General features: G+C 51.1%; 1 protein-coding gene across 1 annotated transcript; it reads left to right on the top strand.

Moving 5' to 3' along the window:
* Positions 1-2,709: 2,709 nt before the first annotated feature.
* On the top strand, positions 2,710-10,915 carry KDELR3 (KDEL endoplasmic reticulum protein retention receptor 3). The gene is made up of 5 exons (XM_039725461.1): positions 2,710-4,170; positions 5,078-5,178; positions 5,677-5,835; positions 6,164-6,416; positions 9,229-10,915. The coding sequence occupies exons 1-5, from the start codon at positions 4,080-4,082 to the stop codon at positions 9,267-9,269; spliced, it is 645 nt and encodes a 214-aa protein (XP_039581395.1). The 5' UTR covers positions 2,710-4,079; the 3' UTR covers positions 9,270-10,915.
* The last annotated feature ends 114 nt before the right edge of the window (positions 10,916-11,029 follow it).

Genomic DNA, 11,029 nt, shown 5'->3' with positions numbered 1-11,029 from the left:
CACGACAGGCTTCTCCTCTCCATGTGGTGGTGGAGGGATGAAGATGGGGCTGACACACCTTGCTCCATCCCACAGCGGGCAAAGCCATCACGTGCAGCCCTGTGGCCACCTCAGCTTCAGGTGGGCTTTCACCCTCTCTGCCTTTTGCTCCTCTCTGCTGGCTCCCCCAAGGCCTCGCCACATTTCCCTGTGCAGGAGGAGGGATAGCTGCACCTTGTGCACGGTGTGGCACCGCCAGGAGACAGGTGGCACTTCCAGAGCCAGCGAGAGGGGCGTGGGGACGGCGCAGGGAGGGTGTCAGCAGCCCCTGGCTGTCCTTGTGCCCCCGGGGCCGTGCCCTGACCGCCCCATGGCCGCCGGCCCCAGCAGCGGGGTGGCTCACACTCGCCGCCCCCGCCCGTCTCCAGCAGCACCGTCTTTAATAAGAAGCGTGGAATATTTTAGCACCTATGTAAAAGCCACCACAGACGGTGGTGGCAGCCGTTGCCAGGGAGACACTCCCAAAAATAGCCCCACTCCGCCAACCTTTCCCAGTGCCGCTGTGGGGATTGAGGGAGGCAGAGGGATGGAGGCATGGAACACTGGAACGAGGCATGGATAAAGGGGTGGATGAAAGGAGGGAAAGAGTCATAGAGATGGACAGAGGAATCTTTGGAGGGATGAATGGAGAGAGGATGAGTGAGGGGTGGAGTGAAGATGGAGGAAGAATGGAAAAGATGGAGGGAAGAATGGATAGAGAGAAAGAGGGAGAGAGGGATGGCTGGAGACAGATGGAGAGATGGGTGCAGTGGAAAGCAAGAGCTCCTGGGAAGGTGAGCAAACGCTGCCTGCCCCTTCTCCTGCCTGGGCATGAAGAGAGCTGCCTCTGTGCCAGCAGCCCCTACTTGGACACCCATGGTCCTGCACTGCTGTGACACCAGCTGAGCCAGCACGAACCCTCAAGCCCTCTCTGTGCTGAGCAGTTCTGATTTTGGGAGTTTAAACCAGAGAACAAAGTTTTGGGCTCCTTAGCACCTGCCATGCTCCCTCTGTGACCTTCTACCAGCCATCCCATCTCTGTCCCCGGTGTTCCAGAGCTGCCCAGCCAACCTGACCTGGTCATGGGGCAGAGATGGTGACACACAGAGGTGACCCATGGTGCTCAGCCCCACGGTGTTCCCCAGCCCCTCGGGGAAGGCAGAATCGTTTCCCTCTCCTAGACAAACCCCTGAGGCTGCCCACTCTCCCAGGAGGCCTGAGCTACATCCTGCAGCAGAAATGGAGGGAGACACCTGGAGAACCACCAGGGGGAAAAGCAGAAAAGCCTTCCTGATAGAAGGAAACAAATGTTTTAGTGATAAGGAAATGGCCTTTGTCCCCCTTCTCATCCCATAGCCGTCACCTCACAGGCAGAGGTGGAGAAGGGCCCTGGCTGAAGCTGCTGCTGCCTGGCCCGGGGGCTCTGCAGGAGGAGCCTTCCAGACCAGCAGAGGCACAGAGGGAAACCCCAAAAATAGAACCAAAGGAGGAGGGGTGGGGGGGGAGAAAAATAAACCCAACAACCCCAAAATCTCATTTTTAGTATCAAATCCCAGCTCACTTGCCTCCTTGTCACCCTGGCGACATTCCTTGTGGTCACCATGGAAACGGGAGGCATGGAGAGAGCATCACCACGTGGGGTGGTGGCAGCACCCGGCATTATTTTGGGAGGCAGGGAGACACCCGGCGCAAGGCGCTGTGCATTGTGGCAGGGCGGGAGGAGGGAAGGTTTATTTTTACTTGGTCCCACTCCATGTGCCAATTTTTTCTTCTCTAAGAGCCTGGGTGTCCCTTGCCCTGCAGCAGCTTTCCTGTGGCCCTCAGGAGCCACGCAGGGATGGTGTTCCATGGGGACAGCCCAGCCCTACCACCCTGTTCCAGCTGGGTGAGCTTGGCTGGGCTGCTCCCATGATGTCCCTCTAAGTCACCTCAGATGGTGGCTCCTGGTGTCAGAGCAGGAGATAATGCTGCGAGTTGGGCCCATCAGTTCTGCTTGGGAAGGTGCAAAATGAGGAGAACAAACCTTTGCCACCCCTCTGCAGGGGGCTTCTTGCCTTGGGTGGGACAAGAAGCTGCAAAGAGGAGTGCAGGGACAAAACAGAGATGAGGACTCTCTGGCGTGGCACACCAGGGGATTGGAAGGGCATCTCTTGGAAGAGAGGACCCCAAATCTGTTCCTTCCCCCCAACTTCACATCCCTGCTCCACGAGTCAAAACTCTTTGCCCACCTGCAAAAGGACCTGGGCTACCAGGGACCTGCAGGGCCACCAGGGCAGGGGCTTGCCTTTCACCAGCACACACACGGCCTTGTGAAGCCCTGCTGAAATCCCAGGCAGCTCCACTCTGATGTCAGGAACCAATGCCAGCAGTCCCTGCCCTTTGCCAATCGTCTCCTTTGCTCTAACCTGCCCTCTTCCCACGGCAGCAGCCCCTGCCTCGGGCCCTGCTGGGAACAGGCAGGGATGTCTCCAGTTTCGTGGGGCTGAGCAGGTGTTTTCCAGCCCAGCCTGTGAATCCATCTGGAAAAGCCCTGTGATGCAGGTGCTGGAGCGTCAGAGAGGGAAAACACAACCGCCAACCTAATGGGCAGGGAGGAAATGTATGCAAATCTATTCAGAAAGGGAGCCGGTGATGCTAATAGGCTTGTTAATCCTCTCGGAAAGCACCAGGAATAACATTTTTACACTTTGGTCGTTAAGGATTTTACTCCAAGCAAGCCCATAAGGACAGAGAGAGATGTGTAGGGGATGGCCTCAGGTCGTGGCTGGGGACAGGGAGGGCAGCAGCCAGAGCCAGCTTTGGGACAGGAGCAGGCAGGATCACACAATCCAAGAGTAACCAGATTAGACCCACAGCCAGATGTGATTTGCTCAGGGACAAGGAGACAAATTACAACTTCCATTTGGTTGTACTAAAGCAACTTGAAATTAGTGATTAGATATTGACTATCTAATAGCTGGATCTTGATGCAGAGGTTCCCCTGCTGCTGCCATGAGATCTCCCTGCGAACTGCTGCTCCAGGGACAAGGTTCATCCAAAACAAGCTGGTCACCCAGCTTAATATATTTTCAAATGTATTAAAGCTTTCTAACAGTCACTACTGAGCTCCTTTCTGCAAAACCAGCAGCAACCATGTGCTTCTTTCACTCAACACATTCCCCATGTCATTTGTAACCCTCTTGCAGGAATCCAGGATTAATATTTTCACTGAAGTTTGTTTCAAACCAGCCCTTGTGAGGATCTTTTCTTTCTCCAGGGCCGTGCTCAGGGATCCACACTGCTCCAGAAGGGGCACCTGAAGGAAGGGGTGCCTGGCGGGGCAGACACCAGGGAATGGCTGTCCATGAACGGCTGTGGAAGAGCCACAATGGCTGGATAATTCAAACATCTCTCCACTTCTTCTTTGGCTGCAGGAGCCAAGCAGAGCACTGGTGAGAAGGTGGGATGGCCGGGAAGGGCAGAGAGCAGAAGGCTCCGACTGGCAGCAGGACAGAATATCCCTGGAAAGGCTGGCCTCGCCGGAGGGTGTGTCCTCGAGGCCAGAGGATGGGAATCCTGTTCCCTCTGCCTTTTCCCCTTTAACCACACTTCCGTGTGTAACTTGAGACAAGCAGGGGAAGAAAAAAGAGGAAGGGAAAAAAAGAAAAAAGGAAAAATAGCGCAGTTATCCCCGCCTCTGCCTCCTCCTCTCTCTCCTCCCCGGCCCGGCAGGAGCCACGTCACCGTCACCCAGCGCTGCCTTCGGGCTGCTCAGCCTGGAGAGCTCTCCGGGACACGAACTCCAACTTTCCGCCCAAAGCAGGAGAGCAAGGCCTGGGCTGCGAGAGGGAGAATCCACCTCGGTGGAAAAGTAAACAAGGGAGACATCCAGCCTGGCAGGGGAAAGGCATCAGCAGCCACGGGGCAGGGGAGACTGAACTTTGTGCTGCGAGAAGGAAGAGCTCCGTGCTCGGGGAACAAGGAAAGTTGAGCCGAAGGAGACCGTTCATTCAGCCGAGGCTCGGCGGAGAAAAGCTCCCTGCCCTCGCCCTCCCTGCCCGCAGAAAGAGCCCCCCGGCACCATGAACATCTTCCGCATCCTGGGGGATGTCTCCCACTTGCTGGCCATCATTATTCTCCTGCTGAAGATCGTGAAGTCCAAGTCCTGTGCTGGTGAGTGCTCCCGCGTCCCAGGGAAGAAGGGTGGCCCTTCTCGGAGGGCAGTTCAGTGAAGGGGACAACAAAATGGGAGCTGGAAAGGCCGGCGATAGCCCACAGGAACTGGCAGCCTCCCCGTGGGCTCCTTGAGGGAAGCCATCCCCTTTCTCTGGGAGTCTCCCGGCCTGGAGAGGGCTGTGCTGGAAGGATGTGATGTGGCAAGGCGAACAGCCTCAGGCAGGTGTTGGTCTCGGGGTGAAGGAGAGGCTGGCAAGGCTGGAGGGAGGTGGAAAAGGAGAGCAAGAGGTTGTGGTGGCACCAACACCAACAACCTGGAGAGGAAGCTGCTTTAGGCTGGAGGTTGTGCCAGCGGTGGGCAGGTGCCAGAGGCTGCCCCATCCCAGGGTGAGGAAATCGGGACAGCAGCTTCCTGCAGGAGAGTTTTGCTCATAGTCCCCTCCTCATGAGATTTTGGGGCTGTGGCCATTGTCACAGGTACACAAGTGGGTGGGCCCGACTGCATCTGTCTGCCAGCAGTGGCCAAGCTCCATCAGTGCCCCGGGGCTGGTCCTGCAGCTCTTCCCTGCTGTGGCACATGTCACATCACACAGTCCCCTGCTGAGGTGGGCAGGCAGAGGGGGAAGGGAGGCCAGAGAAAGGCCTTTAGAAAACAGCAAGGGCTGAACCGGCCCAGGTGGTGAACATGCCCACTGAGCACCAGCTCCTACAGGCAGCACTCGGCATCAGCAGGAACCTGCCCTTGGGAGACTCTGGCCACCCTGGGGTAGAGCTACCTCAGCACCCACACACCAGCCCTGGCTCACCAAACAGCAACTTACATACCCATGTGTAAGGGGAAACCGCCATCCCACAGACCCTTCCCTCATCTGCTTCACTTTCCCTTCATCTCCCTGCCTCACAGGAATCTCTGGGAAGAGCCAGATACTTTTTGCCCTCGTCTTCACAACCCGCTACCTGGACCTGTTCACGAATTTCATCTCTGTCTATAACACTGTGATGAAGGTAAGGAGAGGGCAGTGCAGCGGGAGAGGTTCCACTCAGCTCGCTGTGGGCTCCTGGGGAGATGAGGCTACACAGTCACTGAGTTTTTCAGCCAGGAAGCGTGGATAAGGATGTTTCTTTTGGTGTCACTGTCCCTCCACTGACCAAAAAAACCCCTTGCCATAGTCAGTGAGTGAGCTGAGCCATATTTGGTACCACTAAAACCAGAACAAGATGCCATGAACCAAGCCTGGGTGTCCTTGTACAGCAGGAGCATTAACATGAAGCTGCCACCGAGCCAACCCCTCCACAGAGTGCCCCAGAGGGACTCAAACGTGAGATTCCCGTGGTGCAGCAAGCTTTACCTGACCCCTGGAATATCTCCAGCAGAAGTCGATCTGTAAGGCAACACAGGCAAAGCATTCACCACTATCTTGACTTCAGGGAAAGCCAGCCTCTCTTTAAGCATGGGAAGTGCAGTTGCAGGTAAGGTCTTGCCATCTCCCTTCTCTCCCACAGGTCATTTTTTTGATTTGTGCCTACGTCACCGTGTACATGATCTACGTGAAATTCCGGAAGACATTTGACAGTGAGAACGACTCCTTTCGCCTCGAGTTCCTGCTGGTCCCTGTCACCGGCCTGTCATTTCTGGAGAACCACAGCTTCACCCCCTTGGAGGTAAGGAAAACCTGAGGCAGGAAAAGGGAAGGCAAGCAGCAGCAACCTTACACGAGGCAGCAGAGTGAGCAGCATGTTGAATACCAAGATTTTTAACAGCAAAAGCAGGCAGGAAAGGCAAAGTTGGCAGGCCTTGAAGACAGTATCATCTATAGAGCAGCTCAGTGCTGTCTCCTCTCACTCCCAGCACAGTGAGCTCATTTTCCCCAACTTCAGCAGCACCACTCATCTCCCTCACACATCAGTGATTTGCCAAATGAAAAGCTTTAGGTCTTAACACATACTAACCAGCACTGGCTCCCCACTGCCTTCATTTTGCACCTCACAGATACTCTGGACCTTCTCCATCTACCTGGAGTCCGTGGCTATCCTTCCTCAGCTCTTCATGATCAGCAAGACAGGGGAAGCAGAGACCATCACGACACACTACCTTTTCTTCCTGGGCCTCTACCGTGCCCTCTACATTGCCAACTGGGTCTGGCGCTACCACACAGAGAATTTCTACGACCAGATCGCCGTCGTTTCCGGGGTGGTACAAACCATCTTCTACTGCGACTTCTTCTATCTCTACGTCACCAAAGGTAGGTGAACGGGTTGCTGTGCTACTGAAAATTCATTCATTCTTGCAGTATAGGGTGGGGCTGCAGTTTGCCATGTGCTAATCCCTACATGACTTTATTTTTTGCTGGGTTTGTGGTGTGTATTGTGCGCCTAAAGTCCAGTTTAGAAAATGTATCTATTGACTGAGAGAGGGCATCACTGCTTGCAAGGGTCTGGATGTGTGTGTGAAACACAGCAAGAATTAAACCAGAGTTAAGCCTTGTGTTAACTCAGAAGTTAACAACTGAGGTTCATTCAATTCTACACATATTTTGAAAGATTATGAATCATGCAAAAAAAAAAAAACCCAAAACAAAAAAGAAACTAAAAAAAACTTTGAGGGGGAAAATATAGCTGCTGGCAGACAATGTACCTGAGAAAGCAACTGCAGACATATGGAGATATTATTAAACCTTCTTTTCCTTTGATAAAGAAGATCAGGCTCTTGATTGTGAAGAACTGATTCTGTAGGAAGATGGGCATCTGCATAGACAAAGATACTCCTGTCTTCCAAAATGAGATGCCCCTTCCATTTCAGGGCCATGCTTTGGGAAATGGCCACCAGAGCTTAAAAGTGCGCCAAGGGCACAAATCCTGATAGAACACACTGTGGTTTGCCGAGGCTGAAGGATGCTTTAAAACACCTTTCTGTTGAGAAGGATGGAATTAGATTAAATTAGCTAAGTTGATAACTATTTTCCTCCTTCTTCACTTTCCCCAACAAGTCTGCCAAAAGCAGTAATAATGGCTCACGTTTGAAGTTTCAAGGGATGGATTTTTGGTAGCTTCATGCAATACACCTGCTGACAGAAAGGTGACAGGAGCACTGAGCAGGTGGCAGACCTTGGCAGATTAAGACTTCCTTCTGTCATTAAATATTTTTGCAGCCAGAAAAATACTTTCTAAAACTGCCATCAAGGTGCTCCACGTCAATTCCTTTTTTTTCTTTTCTAAACTAATTCCCGTTTTAGCTCCGCTCAATTCATGTGTCCTGTATTTTGTGAGAAATCCATACCCTTTGTAGCTGTGATGGTGGAACAAAAGGGGGAAAACCACAAATGCTGGCTTCCAATCTCACACTGCTAGTGGCAGAGCTGCAAAATTTAGATGATACAGGAGGCAGAAGAAAAAACATTTGTAGATGGAACATCACAGCAGGAAGAGAATTGGGTTTTTTTTCTCTTTTCTTTTACACAAATATTCTGAATCATGGAAGAGAAACGGTGTCTGAAGACATGCAAATACTTTGCAATCATTTATGAGAGCCAGCAATATTTTAGCAGGTTGCATCTCTTCCATTCTTTCAAAAAACCAAACTTTTCAAAACATTTCTAACACTGAAGAGCTCAGAAAAAAGGGCAGTGATGCTGAAAAAAGGAAGCAAAAATGTGTTATATAAAGAAATTGATTTAATAAGACTTCTGAGCCTATACCAAAGCACTGCAAAGGGATTTTTATAGAAAGCTACTTCTTTTTATCTTGTTTTCAAAACTAGATGAGCTCCCTTCTGTTTAACACAAAGACATGAAATATATCTGAGGAAGCTTTCAGCTCCCCAAAGCTTGTATTTCACAGAATGGCCAGGGGTGTGGGCAGTCAGGGTGGAAGGGAAGAATTCATCTAATCCATGTCCCTGCTCACATTTTTCAAGGTCCTATCCAGTAAGGGTTTGACTATCTCCAGGGTGAAGCCTCTCTGGCCACCCTAACTATAAAACACTACTTTCAGATGTTTAAGTGGAATTTCCCGTTGTCCCTTGCCCTGTCACTGGGCACCCCTCAGTAGAGCCTGGGCCTGTCTCCATTGCTCCCATCCAGCCCTTGTGCACATGGGTAAGGTGCCCCTCAGCCTTTCAACGCTGAACAGTCAGCTCGCAGCCTGTGCTCCTACTTCAAGATGCCCTTGTGGCCCTTCTTGACTCCCCATCTCTTGTTCTGAGAGCCCAGAGCTGAGCCCACCACTCCAGCTGTAGCCTGCCAAGGCTCAGTGGAGAGGAAGAACTCCCGGCTCACCCTGCTGGCAATGCAGCTCCAGAGGCTCTCTGCTTCATCATGAGGGCACACTGATGGCTTGTGTCTAACTTGGTGTCCACCAGCACAGCCAAGGCCTTTTCTGGCAAGCCACTTTCCAGCTGGGCAGCCCCCAGCACAAACTGGTGCCTGGGGCCGTTCCACCCCAGGGCAGGACGTGCATTTGGCTTTGCTGACTTCCATCTCCCGAGCTGGCACAGTCCATCAGGCCCTGCCACGTGGTGCACGCCCAGCACATCACAGCCCTGCCCTTTGGCACACAACAGGCACAGCCCCAGCGCCCAGCCCGGCACCGCCCTGTGCCAGGCACAGCCACTGCACCACTGACCACTGCACAGCCACGACAGCCCCAGCCCGGCCACCCCTCTGAGCCTCTGGGCCTCCAGCATTCCCCAGGCATCCCTGCCATCCCAACGTTCAGCTCGGATGGGTTGGGAGCACCTCAGCAGAGACCTGGCCACAGACATTGATTCAGGCCATGCTCTGTATCAAAAGGAGAGGAAAGCATTAGGAATAGCACACCAGCAAGAAAAATATTTAAGATGGTCTACCCATGAGAACAAGCCAAACAAGAACCTTTTCCTTTAGCATAAAGGAGGTTAAATAGCTTGCACTTTCTGGTTGTCTCCCATCTGCAGTTTACAAACCTGGCGCCCCACTATCTGGCACTCTGAACCACAAGTTAGAAAACATAAAATTGTGGAAACAATAAAACAGTTGAATTCTATTAAATTTACTCATTACCTTGTCTTTCTCTTTGCAGTCCTAAAAGGAAAGAAGCTAAGTCTTCCCATGCCTGTTTGAAGACATCCCACAGGCAGCGCAAGGAATTCCAAAGACGAAGCTGTTTAAGATCACAGCTTTCCTTCCCTGACCCTTTTTGACTAAAGGATGGCTCAGCTGAGTTTCAACCCTGTGCCAGGAAGACAGGGCTTGGAATGCTTTTCATCCATCAGACTCTCCCCCTCCATTTTTTTATTTCTTCTCACTTGAATTTGGTGCTAGTGCTGGCCAATACTGGCCAATACTGAAGTAGTGCAATTTCTTCTCTCCCAGCTCTTCCCAGCACCTATATTCAAAACACACCTCCACCCTGACCCTGAGGCAGCACAAGGGAAAATGTCACTCCCACTAGTCCTTCAGCAAGTGCCCATGGTAAAGGGAACACGTAACACCCTTTAATAAAATGTGTTAACTGACCCATTTCACAGGTGGCCGTGTCTGACACAGCAGATGCTACAAATTGTTACTTTAACTTTGTATGAACTAACACCCTCTTGAAAGTTTATTCTGCCTGACCCTCTCTCTATCCCTGTAGAATAGGCCCTGTAACATTCAAGAAAAACACATTGCCTTTGAATAAAAAGAATCTTCTAATTCCACAAGTATTCAAACATCCTCCCCACTCACTTATTTTCAGTTTCCTTATGTTCTACAAACAGGGACAATTTCAATTACAATTAAGGCGGTTGCCAAGAAGTGTTTCCACCTCCTTGAATTTGACTTCTAAGAACTGGGAAGAACAGGGGCAAAGACAGCTTGCCATTCCAAAAATAAAGACAAAGTTCACAATTTATTGACAACAGTGTTTTTATTTATACCTACAAAAGAAAACAAGATGGTATCAAAAGGACAATTTACAAACTAAGAATAGTAACATAGCTCTTAGTATCCTGTGCCTCAACACCACAGATCTATGAATCTCTCAATTCAAGTCTTCATTAATACAACAGGAATGTGTTCAGAGACCAGCAGGTGTGTGAAACAAGATGCTGATCCCACACAAAGCTAGTAACTCTTCCATTGTTCAGAGAAATCCAAACAGTAAATTGCTTCAGGAAGTGGGAGGGGAGGAGACACCCAGCTCAGATACCTGACACTCCCACAAACTTTTTACAGATTAAAAACAATGCAAACAACACTAGAGGCTAATGCTTTATCCACAAGGGCCCTCCAGCTGGTACATGGAGCAGAGCAGAGCACCGGATGGGACGGGGGCAGCACATGCCACGGTGCATTCAGCGGTCTGGCTGACACTGAACTGAACCGAGACCCTGGACTTCAGCTGACCTCAACGGCAACAAAGCGCTGCAAGACTTGGCATTGATGTTTACACACGCACAAGTCACCCCAAAAGTGAAAGCTGTAACAGACTGTAAGGCAGCTTTGGCGGTCCAGAGACCCTTTTTACCAGTCAGTGAAATGTCCTACTCCTACACCCCTCAAATGCATTTCTGCATTCTCCTCTCAAAAAAAAAAAAGCTCTACATTTGCTTGCGAGGGAGGCCAAAGACCTATCAGTCAGTGCCTGGATAAACAAAGTATTTCTGGCTTTCACTTAACACAAGCAAAGGAACTTCCTGCCCATGCACTGGAAATATAAAATGGAACCAGGGAACTGAGGTTCTGGAAGCAATCTCCCTTCTCCCTGTCAGCAACCTACCTGTGTGGAAAAAGCACATCCATCCCCCAAAAATTTACTCTGGGAAGAAATTAAATGTTAAAAGAAATAATTTCTGTATAAGCAAGCTCTTTTTCCAGGGCTATAAGAAGTTCCACTCTGC

This window comes from Passer montanus, unplaced genomic scaffold (genome assembly GCF_014805655.1).
Source record: "Passer montanus isolate IOZ18808 unplaced genomic scaffold, ASM1480565v1 scaffold55, whole genome shotgun sequence".
NCBI classification, from domain to species: Eukaryota; Metazoa; Chordata; class Aves; order Passeriformes; family Passeridae; genus Passer; species Passer montanus.
Note: the sequence above shows the minus strand (reverse complement) of the source record. Positions and strands in the feature narration are given on the sequence as shown.

Excerpts from the sequence above, each read along its gene's own strand:
- KDELR3 (XM_039725461.1), top strand. The coding sequence starts at position 4,080 with ATGAACATCTTCCGCATCCTGGGGGATGTCTCCCACTTGCTGGCCATC. Across the intron at positions 5,836-6,163 it reads ACAGCTTCACCCCCTTGGAG|ATACTCTGGACCTTCTCCAT; the intron begins GTAAGGAAAACC and ends TGCACCTCACAG. Across the intron at positions 6,417-9,228 it reads CTATCTCTACGTCACCAAAG|TCCTAAAAGGAAAGAAGCTA; the intron begins GTAGGTGAACGG and ends TTCTCTTTGCAG.